General features: G+C 45.7%; 2 protein-coding genes and 2 long non-coding RNA genes across 4 annotated transcripts; 2 read left to right on the top strand and 2 right to left on the bottom strand.

The window, feature by feature from the left end:
* Positions 1–3,595: 3,595 nt before the first annotated feature.
* On the bottom strand, positions 3,596–4,867 carry LOC136713243 (uncharacterized). The gene is made up of 2 exons (XR_010804921.1): positions 4,778–4,867; positions 3,596–4,308 (listed from the first exon to the last, which is right to left on the bottom strand). It is a non-coding gene; the product is annotated as an uncharacterized LOC136713243 (long non-coding RNA).
* A 9-nt stretch (positions 4,868–4,876) lies between these two features.
* Positions 4,877–6,378, top strand: LOC136713240 (polyubiquitin-like). The gene is made up of 2 exons (XM_066690301.1): positions 4,877–4,978; positions 5,463–6,378. The coding sequence occupies exons 1-2, from the start codon at positions 4,926–4,928 to the stop codon at positions 5,968–5,970; spliced, it is 561 nt and encodes a 186-aa protein (XP_066546398.1). The 5' UTR covers positions 4,877–4,925; the 3' UTR covers positions 5,971–6,378.
* A 4,759-nt stretch (positions 6,379–11,137) lies between these two features.
* Positions 11,138–12,409, bottom strand: LOC136713245 (uncharacterized). Its single transcript, XR_010804922.1, has 2 exons — positions 12,320–12,409; positions 11,138–11,850 (listed from the first exon to the last, which is right to left on the bottom strand). It is a non-coding gene; the product is annotated as an uncharacterized LOC136713245 (long non-coding RNA).
* A 10-nt stretch (positions 12,410–12,419) lies between these two features.
* On the top strand, positions 12,420–13,920 carry LOC136713239 (polyubiquitin). Its single transcript, XM_066690300.1, has 2 exons — positions 12,420–12,520; positions 13,005–13,920. Exons 1-2 carry the CDS (start codon positions 12,468–12,470, stop codon positions 13,510–13,512), a joined length of 561 nt encoding a protein of 186 aa, XP_066546397.1. The 5' UTR covers positions 12,420–12,467; the 3' UTR covers positions 13,513–13,920.
* Positions 13,921–14,155: the final 235 nt, after the last annotated feature.

Raw genomic sequence — 14,155 nt, 5'->3', positions numbered from 1 at the left:
CAGGTTTTTGAATGTTTGTCGTGATATTGACACGGGAGGGTGTGGAGCTAAACAATTGGCCCTAGCCTTAGAATTACTTATTTGGGAGAAACATGGAAAAATACTGTTACATATTGAAACACTATATATGTAATGAAGGACTGCCGTGGCGGGGAACCCAGGTGCGGAGTGAGAGGTGGGCAGGAACAGGCTGGGGTTAATGCCGGCAAAATGTAATGTCCGGGGAAATCCAGAAGTCTTGTGTATGTTGGGATACAACAGTGACAGAACCCCCCCTCCTCACGCTGATGCACCCGGGGCTCGGCGGCGAGGGCGACCCCAGGGTCGGGGAGCAGGAGCCTGGGATGATTGCAGTGGAAGTCAGTGAGTAGGGAGGGATCCAGGATATCCGAGGCACGAACCCAAGACCGCTCCTCAGGACCGTACCCCTCTCAGTCCGCGAGATACTGGAGACCGGTCCGATGACGACGGGAACAAAGTAGAGTCTGGATGGTGTAGATGGCACTTTCGTCCAGCCGCAATGGAAGTGGGGGAGGCACCGCAGATGGGGCTGAAGGAACAGCCGCAGGACGAGAATCCGGATTAGGACTGGGCACCACAGGCTTAAGCCGGGAGACGTGGAACGTCGGCGAGATGCGATAGGTGGGAGGCAGCAGTAAGCGGTAGGCAACCGGGTTGACCTGGCAATGGATTTTGAAGGGCCCAATGAAACGAGGACTGAGTTTCCTACAGGGGAGACGGAGACAGATGTCCCTGATGGAGAGCCACGCCTCCTGTCCAGGAAGATATGGGGGAGCAGGCCGACGCCGGTGATAGGCTTGGACCTTCGGACGGCGAACAGCGTGTTGGAGACTGGTGTGTGCAGCCTGCCAAACTCAACACTGCAGTGAAACCAGTCATCAACTGCAGGAACTTGGTGTGTGAAGAGACGTTATTCATGTTTTATATAAACTGTATTATGTTTTATATTAATAATAATATGCAGACCAAGCAAAGTAAATGTATTATGGTAGCAACAACCACATTGCAAGTTGTTCAGGTTATACCCTCTAGACATTCCTGTCAATAATAGAAAGATCAAACAGCAGAGAGAGAGAGGGCCCACAGCTGTTTGTTAAAAGTTTGTTAGTGGACTTAATCTTTTCTCCAGATAGGCAGGAACTGTTTTTGTTAATGAGCAATTGACAGTTGTTAAAATAAGATCCGTGGGGTCGGACCTTTCCTGGTATATCAAAGGAAGACATCTGTTCTTTGGATCCCACACCTCTTCCGAGGAAGACTACCATGAACATTAAAAGTGTCAGAAATCTGACCTCAAGATAAACACTCTGGCAAACCCCCAGTGACAGACCCTGGCCACAGACCCACATGCCCTGCAATGTATAAAAGGCTGTCCAATTCTGCTGTTCAATAAGTCTCTGCTGAGGTAGAGTGCTTCCATGTCGGGCCCCTTCCAGGCCTGGCATGATAAATAAATAAATGTATCATCTATGCATCCAGACTGGGTTTTTCAGTGTGTCTCCCCCGAACCTGGAAAGAGTGGAGGTTGATATTCCAGGACACACTGGTGAGGCCGGTGGAGGAGCTGGTGAGGGAGTTTTGTGCATATTCGGCTCACGGCAAGAATCGACTCCAGTCCGGTTGAGAGGCACTGCAGTAGGACCGAAGGAACGTGCCTGATTCAGTGATCTCCTGATTCAGTCTCTCCGTCTGTCCGTTGGATTGTGGATGATATCCTGACGTGAGACTGACGTTAATTTGAATGCAGACCAGACCCGTGAGGTAAACTGTGGACCCCGATCCGAGACGATATCCTCCAGTATTCCTGGTTAAAGAGGGACTCTGCAGTCTCCAGGGCAGTAGGAATTCCCGTCAATGGAATGAGTCGGCATGCTTTAGAAAATCGATCCACAGCCACAAGGGATGGTGGTGTAACCCTGGGACTTGGGAAGATCGGTGATGAAGTCAATGGCAATATGGGATCGGGGTCGCTGTGGTGTTGGAAAAGGCTCCAGCAAACCTGCTGGTAGTTGCCGGGGTGTTTTCGATTGTGCACATGTCTGACATGCCGCCACGAACTGAGCCACCTCCTGTGACAGCGCTGGCCACCAGAACATCCTCTGGATCAAGGAGATGGTCCGATGAACCCCAGGATGTCCAGGCACGGGATAAGAATGGAGCCAGTGCATCAGTGAAGACCGTACCGAGGCAGGGACATAGGTCTGATGTGAGAGACGTGCAGCTCTTTAACAGTTCGGGACTGAGGCCAGTCCGTAACCGCTTTCACCTTGTTGTGATCCATATGAACTCCCTCAGCGTTGATGACATATCCCAAGAAGCCAACACACTCACAGTGGAACTCGTATTTTTCAGCCTTCACGTAAAGTACAGTCCGTTTTCAAGAAGGCTGCTCAGAACCTGGCGAACATGAGAGGACAAGGTAGGGGAGAAGATAATATCATGGATGTACACAATCACAAAGAGGTTCAGGTACTTTCGCAGGACGTCATTGACAAATGCCTGTAAAACTGACGGGCCATTGGCCAAACCGAAAGGCATGACAAGATATTTGTAATGTCCACTGCTGGTCAGGAAAGCAATCTTCCACTCATCCCCCTTCCGTACTCTGATCAAGTTGTAAGCACTGCGCAGGTCCAACTTCGTAAAGAAGCGAGCTCCACGGACCTGTTCCAGAGCAGCCGGCACCAGAGGAAGGGGATATCTGTATTTGGTAGGGATCTCATTCAGACTTTGATAGTCAATGCATGGACACAATCCTCCATCTTTTTTTTTATGGAAAGAAGAAACTGGCAGCAGCAGGTGTTGAAGATGGCCGAATGATCCCCAGTTCCAATGCCTCCTGTATATAGCTGTCCATTGCCTGGGACTCGGGGACAGAGAGGTGGTAGATGCATCCTCTGGGAGGAGCCGTTCTAGTTAATGGCTTAATAGCACAGTGTTAAGGTACAACGCTTCAGTTGAAGCAACCCTTCGGGTTCCCCAGTGAATCAGGCACCCCAGTGAGCGCTTCCAGCTTCAGGAGGAGACGAGCGCTCACAGACAATAGTCACAGACACCGAAGTCTGTTCATTTATCTTCAGTTTATTGAAAGTTTCACACAGCCTTTTATACATTTACAAGCGGTATTTCAAAGGGGCAGTCCCGAACCTGGATGATATTTTCTTGGCATATGTCCCGGGGCAGTTCTGAGACACAGGAAACAATATTTAATAAGGTATTCTTTGTAATTAGTCCAGAAAGGGAGGCATTGATAACAAGGACGCAGTACACACTGTGCTGAGAAAAACATGTTATGGATAGTTTCGGCTCGCTACAATATATCAGGGGCAATTTTACCCCAACACACAGTCTCCAGGTTTAGTGAACACCGCTGCCAGGTCGTGGTAGTCGGATGGAAAGGTGGGAGGCGTGGACACAAGAGGGCTTTCGATGTGGGTGGCTCTACAAGGCAGCAACAGGCACTGGGAAAAGCATTGTGAGCCCCAAGTGAGGATATCACCTTCAGTCTAGGAAATGGTCGGGTTGTGGAAGGTTAACCAGGGGAGTCCCAAAATAACCTCAGCACCAGGGGAAATCGATGACAAGGAGGGACAGTTCTTTATTTTGTTTATTTCTTGGCAGACACCCTTCCAGGGCGACTTACAAAATATAAACGCAATACAAAGTGCAAGAATTCAGTTCAGACAAAGGCATACATATCATTTCTGATCACCGCTGTAAGTGTCACATTTAAAAAGATAATGACACAATTATTCTGAAAATGTGTTTTGTTAAATTTAGTACTATATCTACTGAATACAATCCGCGGGGCTGAGACCAGATTGACCATTTGGAAAATAAACTAATAAAACATGAAAGCATTCTTTATACACTTAATCATTAAGGCACAGGTGGACTGTATTGGTGCCTCCAACAGAAGTTGTATTGTTTATTTACACGTACAACACACAGTCATAATACTTTCAGTTTCCTTTCTGCCATATGGACTGAAGAACTGTCAGTGATTTGCAGGGTGTTGCCTCATGACCATTTTATGATACAGCATCTTACATCGTTTGTCAACATGATGCACAACACTAGATCTGACGTCCTGCAGTCTGGAATTCCCCTGTTCTTGGGTTGATCCTGGACTTTCCTTTTCCCTTTCTGTTGCATCATACTTTCATTGAATCTTTCAAAGCCATGTGACATTAACATGAAGAGATATGGGGTGGCTTCGGGAATGTTACACATGCTTTTTCTAGAATCATCCTGTCAGGGATACGAGTTCATCATGTGAGATGCATCCTGTAAATGAATTCATTATATCACAATAATACCTTCATTACTTAGACATTTACCTTCTCAACGGCTCCACCAGCTAAGGGTCCAACTGTACTGAGGTGTCTCAATGTTGGCCCTTTTCAGCTAGTGGACACCCCTCTATAGTAAATCAATCAATAATCAAACATTAATAATGGATACATACAAATGCACAGTGCATACAAATAGTCTATTATTCTGTATTATATAATAACGATCCCTCTGCTTAGAAGGCCCTAGCCTTGTCAGTAAGTCTTGTTTTAGTACAAGTAAATTGGAGATCACATACTGCAAATTGCATATTGGACATTTTTCCTAAAACATAATTCCCGATCGTTGTCGATGTCAAACGTGGTCAACATGCACTAGTTTTTTTGTTGTTTTGTGCAGCCGTTATTGCTTATGTGTCAGGAAACAAGTCAACCTGCAAAACCAAACCAAAGGCAAGCCTTACCTTCAAAAGCTGCTCTTTGCACCCGGTCGCTGCGCTGCTGAGAGCCCCGGGAAATGGAAACTGAAAGCGTGTGAGCTCGGAAAGCGAAGGCAGAGCCTGTGAGTGTGACGTGCGACTCTGGCGGAGTATAAGAGCGGCTCCGACAGAGATGCGCCAGAAGACACGGCTCTGTACCGGACTGACGCACAGCCTCACAGCACGGTAAGCTTTACTTGTGTATGTTTCCTTGTTTAGAAGATAGGTATGCAGCCTATTGTCAGTAGTCGTGCTGCTGTTAGTTTAAAATGTGCACAACTTTACAATGATGGGGTTGATGCAGAAATGCAGCATACCCTACTTCCTAGTTGTTAAAGATATCCTAGTTAATTGAACATTTTGTACCCGTGGAAATGATCGGAACTGATGCTCAGAGCTATACCTAAGTCATTCTGCACTCTCCAGTTAGTTGATTTGCATCGTTTAGTCTGGATGCCTAATGCATTTCATTTGACTTGCTGTTTTAGTTTACCCTTGCATGTAGGTGCACAGCACTTCAGTGTTATTTTATTATAATGTAACTGACACTTAAACAAAACAAGTTTACACATGTTAATAAAAGCCTGCAGTTGAGCTGTGCTTTTATTCAGGCTACTTGCAGCACTTCAACCTGTTGCTGATGACTCTCCCCATCACCGTTTGTTCACAGATCCCATAGGCATCACTTGTGGACCCTGATGGAAGTCACAATCAAATTCCTAAACGGGGACACTTTCCCCCTGAGGGTATCCCCAGACATCACAGTCTGGCTGCTGAAACAGAAAATCAAGGAGAAGAAGCATGTGGAGCCCAGCTCTCAGCGCCTGTATGTGCAGAATGGCCAGCGGATCGACCTCAGCGACGACTCCAAGAAACTGCACATGTACGGGTTGAAGGACGGGGATGTCGTGGCGGTTCTGATCCAGCAGCCGCCTCAACCCACAACCATCCAGATTTTCCTGAAAAACGAAAAGAACCAGATGCACACCTACGATATCTCTCCCAATGAGACAGTGACGCAGTTCAAGGAGAAAGTCGCCAGGCAGGAGGGGGTCCCCGTGAGTCAACAGAGGCTGGTCTTTGAGGGCAAACAGCTGGAGGATGGGAGGAAACTGGCGGATTACAACATCAGAGCCGCATCCACTATCTTCCTTCTGCTGCGTCTGAGAGGGGGCTGATGGCACTGGACCAATGACATTCTCCCCTTTTGGACATGCTTTAAATCATATTAGTAGTTTTATTTTTGTATTTCTCTCTTCCTTCTTAAAATCATTTGGTTTAGTAAGCACTTAGGCATTGTCATCCTAAATAAACGTTTAACAGAGACAGATACAATATACTATGTGGCGCAAGATCATGTTGCCCAAATGTGGACCAATCCTGCCTGCACTTTTACTCATAACTTGCTGTTGAGTAGCTCCCTTGCCTGCATTGCACACTTTTTACAATCCACGACTAGATGCTTCCACAATCTGTCACAGACTGGGCACAGACCCTCTTGTTTTTCCCCATGCTGTATGGGAAATGTATGTCTTTTTTCAAATTGTTAACTTAATTCATAAAATAAAAATGAAACAAAAACCCAAGCAATGTCAGTGCCTTTATTCTCAAAAGTGGATGTGACCCAGGTGTTTCTGTGATCACTCACAAAAAAATAGTCAAACTACACACAGCACCTGCCGGCTTTTCTTATCTTTTTCCTATAAGAATTCACTCAAGTGTCTTTTGTTAAAATAAACCAAAGTATTGATAACTAACACTTAAAAGCAACTTGGTACGTTGGGTTCTAATGCTGTGTAATGAGAACAGCTCATTATTCTAAAGACCAGTATGTTCTAATCTTTATTCTAAACTCCAGAATATAATACATTTCATAATCTTAAACAGCCAAAATGATCATCAAAATATACTTATACCTTTATGAATCAAGTCTCAGGGGTCAAGGAAAACGCACCATTCAGGGTAGAAGAACTATATTTTATTAGTCAAGTTTGAAAAAAAAGGCAGAACCTTTCTTGATCTTGAGATTAATTATAGGAAAGTGTGATATAAACAGCTATGGGTTGTTTTTACTTTCTTTAAATACTTTTGTCATCTGTGTTAAAAAGGTTGTTGAGGCTCAGAGTGTAACAAACTTTAACTCACAACATTACAAACCTATTAGCAAAGAAAAAAAGTGCCATGAATAGTATCTGTCCAAATAATGCAAATGGTCAAATACAACCCTAAACATTATCCCTGAATGATTCATTGATAAAACAAACATCATTCACATTATTAAAAACATATTCTTCGATATTGGACCAAAAATGTAGTTAACCCTGTAGACATTAGAAGCAGGTCTTTGTCAGACAGAAAAAGAAAGAAAAAATATTCACTGAGTATGGCACAAACCTTGCATTTATAGACTAACCGTAGTTTGCAACAGTAACAGATTTTCTGTCCATTTTAATCAGAAGAGTTCAATTCCCTCCACCACTGTTGTTAGTTGGAGCAGAGTGTGCCACTACCCGGGTTGTGGCGCAGTCTTCATATTAGTTTTGCTCAGCCCTAAAAGGCTTGATGTTAAGGACACCCTTAGTACAAAGACTGTACATCCACTGTCCACCTCATGCGTCCGATTGGCAACTGGTATTGGTGGCGTCACTTCCTCACTGAAGCCAGGTAGGCGTACCAAAACAAGGCCACGAGGTTAACAAACAGCACCCGAAACTGAAAAGACAGACGAGCTATCAGTGTGTCGGCATTCACAGGTTTTTGAATGTTTGTCGTGATATTGACACGGGAGGGTGTGGAGCTAAACAATTGGCCCTAGCCTTAGAATTACTTATTTGGGAGAAACATGGAAAAATACTGTTACATATTGAAACACTATATATGTAATGAAGGACTGCCGTGGCGGGGAACCCAGGTGCGGAGTGAGAGGTGGGCAGGAACAGGCTGGGGTTAATGCCGGCAAAATGTAATGTCCGGGGAAATCCAGAAGTCTTGTGTATGTTGGGATACAACAGTGACAGAACCCCCCCTCCTCACGCTGATGCACCCGGGGCTCGGCGGCGAGGGCGACCCCAGGGTCGGGGAGCAGGAGCCTGGGATGATTGCAGTGGAAGTCAGTGAGTAGGGAGGGATCCAGGATATCCGAGGCACGAACCCAAGACCGCTCCTCAGGACCGTACCCCTCTCAGTCCGCGAGATACTGGAGACCGGTCCGATGACGACGGGAACAAAGTAGAGTCTGGATGGTGTAGATGGCACTTTCGTCCAGCCGCAATGGAAGTGGGGGAGGCACCGCAGATGGGGCTGAAGGAACAGCCGCAGGACGAGAATCCGGATTAGGACTGGGCACCACAGGCTTAAGCCGGGAGACGTGGAACGTCGGCGAGATGCGATAGGTGGGAGGCAGCAGTAAGCGGTAGGCAACCGGGTTGACCTGGCAATGGATTTTGAAGGGCCCAATGAAACGAGGACTGAGTTTCCTACAGGGGAGACGGAGACAGATGTCCCTGATGGAGAGCCACGCCTCCTGTCCAGGAAGATATGGGGGAGCAGGCCGACGCCGGTGATAGGCTTGGACCTTCGGACGGCGAACAGCGTGTTGGAGACTGGTGTGTGCAGCCTGCCAAACTCAACACTGCAGTGAAACCAGTCATCAACTGCAGGAACTTGGTGTGTGAAGAGACGTTATTCATGTTTTATATAAACTGTATTATGTTTTATATTAATAATAATATGCAGACCAAGCAAAGTAAATGTATTATGGTAGCAACAACCACATTGCAAGTTGTTCAGGTTATACCCTCTAGACATTCCTGTCAATAATAGAAAGATCAAACAGCAGAGAGAGAGAGGGCCCACAGCTGTTTGTTAAAAGTTTGTTAGTGGACTTAATCTTTTCTCCAGATAGGCAGGAACTGTTTTTGTTAATGAGCAATTGACAGTTGTTAAAATAAGATCCGTGGGGTCGGACCTTTCCTGGTATATCAAAGGAAGACATCTGTTCTTTGGATCCCACACCTCTTCCGAGGAAGACTACCATGAACATTAAAAGTGTCAGAAATCTGACCTCAAGATAAACACTCTGGCAAACCCCCAGTGACAGACCCTGGCCACAGACCCACATGCCCTGCAATGTATAAAAGGCTGTCCAATTCTGCTGTTCAATAAGTCTCTGCTGAGGTAGAGTGCTTCCATGTCGGGCCCCTTCCAGGCCTGGCATGATAAATAAATAAATGTATCATCTATGCATCCAGACTGGGTTTTTCAGTGTGTCTCCCCCGAACCTGGAAAGAGTGGAGGTTGATATTCCAGGACACACTGGTGAGGCCGGTGGAGGAGCTGGTGAGGGAGTTTTGTGCATATTCGGCTCACGGCAAGAATCGACTCCAGTCCGGTTGAGAGGCACTGCAGTAGGACCGAAGGAACGTGCCTGATTCAGTGATCTCCTGATTCAGTCTCTCCGTCTGTCCGTTGGATTGTGGATGATATCCTGACGTGAGACTGACGTTAATTTGAATGCAGACCAGACCCGTGAGGTAAACTGTGGACCCCGATCCGAGACGATATCCTCCAGTATTCCTGGTTAAAGAGGGACTCTGCAGTCTCCAGGGCAGTAGGAATTCCCGTCAATGGAATGAGTCGGCATGCTTTAGAAAATCGATCCACAGCCACAAGGGATGGTGGTGTAACCCTGGGACTTGGGAAGATCGGTGATGAAGTCAATGGCAATATGGGATCGGGGTCGCTGTGGTGTTGGAAAAGGCTCCAGCAAACCTGCTGGTAGTTGCCGGGGTGTTTTCGATTGTGCACATGTCTGACATGCCGCCACGAACTGAGCCACCTCCTGTGACAGCGCTGGCCACCAGAACATCCTCTGGATCAAGGAGATGGTCCGATGAACCCCAGGATGTCCAGGCACGGGATAAGAATGGAGCCAGTGCATCAGTGAAGACCGTACCGAGGCAGGGACATAGGTCTGATGTGAGAGACGTGCAGCTCTTTAACAGTTCGGGACTGAGGCCAGTCCGTAACCGCTTTCACCTTGTTGTGATCCATATGAACTCCCTCAGCGTTGATGACATATCCCAAGAAGCCAACACACTCACAGTGGAACTCGTATTTTTCAGCCTTCACGTAAAGTACAGTCCGTTTTCAAGAAGGCTGCTCAGAACCTGGCGAACATGAGAGGACAAGGTAGGGGAGAAGATAATATCATGGATGTACACAATCACAAAGAGGTTCAGGTACTTTCGCAGGACGTCATTGACAAATGCCTGTAAAACTGACGGGCCATTGGCCAAACCGAAAGGCATGACAAGATATTTGTAATGTCCACTGCTGGTCAGGAAAGCAATCTTCCACTCATCCCCCTTCCGTACTCTGATCAAGTTGTAAGCACTGCGCAGGTCCAACTTCGTAAAGAAGCGAGCTCCACGGACCTGTTCCAGAGCAGCCGGCACCAGAGGAAGGGGATATCTGTATTTGGTAGGGATCTCATTCAGACTTTGATAGTCAATGCATGGACACAATCCTCCATCTTTTTTTTTATGGAAAGAAGAAACTGGCAGCAGCAGGTGTTGAAGATGGCCGAATGATCCCCAGTTCCAATGCCTCCTGTATATAGCTGTCCATTGCCTGGGACTCGGGGACAGAGAGGTGGTAGATGCATCCTCTGGGAGGAGCCGTTCTAGTTAATGGCTTAATAGCACAGTGTTAAGGTACAACGCTTCAGTTGAAGCAACCCTTCGGGTTCCCCAGTGAATCAGGCACCCCAGTGAGCGCTTCCAGCTTCAGGAGGAGACGAGCGCTCACAGACAATAGTCACAGACACCGAAGTCTGTTCATTTATCTTCAGTTTATTGAAAGTTTCACACAGCCTTTTATACATTTACAAGCGGTATTTCAAAGGGGCAGTCCCGAACCTGGATGATATTTTCTTGGCATATGTCCCGGGGCAGTTCTGAGACACAGGAAACAATATTTAATAAGGTATTCTTTGTAATTAGTCCAGAAAGGGAGGCATTGATAACAAGGACGCAGTACACACTGTGCTGAGAAAAACATGTTATGGATAGTTTCGGCTCGCTACAATATATCAGGGGCAATTTTACCCCAACACACAGTCTCCAGGTTTAGTGAACACCGCTGCCAGGTCGTGGTAGTCGGATGGAAAGGTGGGAGGCGTGGACACAAGAGGGCTTTCGATGTGGGTGGCTCTACAAGGCAGCAACAGGCACTGGGAAAAGCATTGTGAGCCCCAAGTGAGGATATCACCTTCAGTCTAGGAAATGGTCGGGTTGTGGAAGGTTAACCAGGGGAGTCCCAAAATAACCTCAGCACCAGGGGAAATCGATGACAAGGAGGGACAGTTCTTTATTTTGTTTATTTCTTGGCAGACACCCTTCCAGGGCGACTTACAAAATATAAACGCAATACAAAGTGCAAGAATTCAGTTCAGACAAAGGCATACATATCATTTCTGATCACCGCTGTAAGTGTCACATTTAAAAAGATAATGACACAATTATTCTGAAAATGTGTTTTGTTAAATTTAGTACTATATCTACTGAATACAATCCGCGGGGCTGAGACCAGATTGACCATTTGGAAAATAAACTAATAAAACATGAAAGCATTCTTTATACACTTAATCATTAAGGCACAGGTGGACTGTATTGGTGCCTCCAACAGAAGTTGTATTGTTTATTTACACGTACAACACACAGTCATAATACTTTCAGTTTCCTTTCTGCCATATGGACTGAAGAACTGTCAGTGATTTGCAGGGTGTTGCCTCATGACCATTTTATGATACAGCATCTTACATCGTTTGTCAACATGATGCACAACACTAGATCTGACGTCCTGCAGTCTGGAATTCCCCTGTTCTTGGGTTGATCCTGGACTTTCCTTTTCCCTTTCTGTTGCATCATACTTTCATTGAATCTTTCAAAGCCATGTGACATTAACATGAAGAGATATGGGGTGGCTTCGGGAATGTTACACATGCTTTTTCTAGAATCATCCTGTCAGGGATACGAGTTCATCATGTGAGATGCATCCTGTAAATGAATTCATTATATCACAATAATACCTTCATTACTTAGACATTTACCTTCTCAACGGCTCCACCAGCTAAGGGTCCAACTGTACTGAGGTGTCTCAATGTTGGCCCTTTTCAGCTAGTGGACACCCCTCTATAGTAAATCAATCAATAATCAAACATTAATAATGGATACATAAAAATGCACAGTGCATACAAATAGTCTATTATTCTGTATTATATAATAACGATCCCTCTGCTTAGAAGGCCCTAGCCTTGTCAGTAAGTCTTGTTTTAGTACAAGTAAATTGGAGATCACATACTGCAAATTGCATATTGGACATTTTTCCTAAAACATAATTCCCGATCGTTGTCGATGTCAAACGTGGTCAACATGCACTAGTTTTTTTGTTGTTTTGTGCAGCCGTTATTGCTTATGTGTCAGGAAACAAGTCAACCTGCAAAACCAAACCAAAGGCAAGCCTTACCTTCAAAAGCTGCTCTTTGCACCCGGTCGCTGCGCTGCTGAGAGCCCCGGGAAATGGAAACTGAAAGCGTGTGAGCTCGGAAAGCGAAGGCAGAGCCTGTGAGTGTGACGTGCGACTCTGGCGGAGTATAAGAGCGGCTCCGACAGAGATGCGCCAGAAGACACGGCTCTGTACCGGACTGACGCACAGCCTCACAGCACGGTAAGCTTTACTTGTGTATGTTTCCTTGTTTAGAAGATAGGTATGCAGCCTATTGTCAGTAGTCGTGCTGCTGTTAGTTTAAAATGTGCACAACTTTACAATGATGGGGTTGATGCAGAAATGCAGCATACCCTACTTCCTAGTTGTTAAAGATATCCTAGTTAATTGAACATTTTGTACCCGTGGAAATGATCGGAACTGATGCTCAGAGCTATACCTAAGTCATTCTGCACTCTCCAGTTAGTTGATTTGCATCGTTTAGTCTGGATGCCTAATGCATTTCATTTGACTTGCTGTTTTAGTTTACCCTTGCATGTAGGTGCACAGCACTTCAGTGTTATTTTATTATAATGTAACTGACACTTAAACAAAACAAGTTTACACATGTTAATAAAAGCCTGCAGTTGAGCTGTGCTTTTATTCAGGCTACTTGCAGCACTTCAACCTGTTGCTGATGACTCTCCCCATCACCGTTTGTTCACAGATCCCATAGGCATCACTTGTGGACCCTGATGGAAGTCACAATCAAATTCCTAAACGGGGACACTTTCCCCCTGAGGGTATCCCCAGACATCACAGTCTGGCTGCTGAAACAGAAAATCAAGGAGAAGAAGCATGTGGAGCCCAGCTCTCAGCGCCTGTATGTGCAGAATGGCCAGCGGATCGACCTCAGCGACGACTCCAAGAAACTGCACATGTACGGGTTGAAGGACGGGGATGTCGTGGCGGTTCTGATCCAGCAGCCGCCTCAACCCACAACCATCCAGATTTTCCTGAAAAACGAAAAGAACCAGATGCACACCTACGATATCTCTCCCAATGAGACAGTGACGCAGTTCAAGGAGAAAGTCGCCAGGCAGGAGGGGGTCCCCGTGAGTCAACAGAGGCTGGTCTTTGAGGGCAAACAGCTGGAGGATGGGAGGAAACTGGCGGATTACAACATCAGAGCCGCATCCACTATCTTCCTTCTGCTGCGTCTGAGAGGGGGCTGATGGCACTGGACCAATGACATTCTCCCCTTTTGGACATGCTTTAAATCATATTAGTAGTTTTATTTTTGTATTTCTCTCTTCCTTCTTAAAACCATTTGGTTTAGTAAGCACTTAGGCATTGTCATCCTAAATAAACGTTTAACAGAGACAGATACAATATACTATGTGGCGCAAGATCATGTTGCCCAAATGTGGACCAATCCTGCCTGCACTTTTACTCATAACTTGCTGTTGAGTAGCTCCCTTGCCTGCATTGCACACTTTTTACAATCCACGACTAGATGCTTCCACAATCTGTCACAGACTGGGCACAGACCCTCTTGTTTTTCCCCATGCTGTATGGGAAATGTATGTCTTTTTTCAAATTGTTAACTTAATTCATAAAATAAAAATGAAACAAAAACCCAAGCAATGTCAGTGCCTTTATTCTCAAAAGTGGATGTGACCCAGGTGTTTCTGTGATCACTCACAAAAAAATAGTCAAACTACACACAGCACCTGCCGGCTTTTCTTATCTTTTTCCTATAAGAATTCACTCAAGTGTCTTTTGTTAAAATAAACCAAAGTATTGATAACTAACACTTAAAAGCAACTTGGTACGTTGGGTTCTAATGCTGTGTAATGAGAACAGCTCATTATTCTA

This window comes from Amia ocellicauda, chromosome 17 (genome assembly GCF_036373705.1).
Source record: "Amia ocellicauda isolate fAmiCal2 chromosome 17, fAmiCal2.hap1, whole genome shotgun sequence".
NCBI lineage: Eukaryota > Metazoa > Chordata > Actinopteri > Amiiformes > Amiidae > Amia > Amia ocellicauda.
Note: the sequence above shows the minus strand (reverse complement) of the source record. Positions and strands in the feature narration are given on the sequence as shown.

Excerpts from the sequence above, each read along its gene's own strand:
- LOC136713240 (XM_066690301.1), top strand. The coding sequence starts at position 4,926 with ATGCGCCAGAAGACACGGCTCTGTACCGGACTGACGCACAGCCTCACA. Across the intron at positions 4,979-5,462 it reads ACGCACAGCCTCACAGCACG|ATCCCATAGGCATCACTTGT; the intron begins GTAAGCTTTACT and ends GTTTGTTCACAG.
- LOC136713239 (XM_066690300.1), top strand. The coding sequence starts at position 12,468 with ATGCGCCAGAAGACACGGCTCTGTACCGGACTGACGCACAGCCTCACA. Across the intron at positions 12,521-13,004 it reads ACGCACAGCCTCACAGCACG|ATCCCATAGGCATCACTTGT; the intron begins GTAAGCTTTACT and ends GTTTGTTCACAG.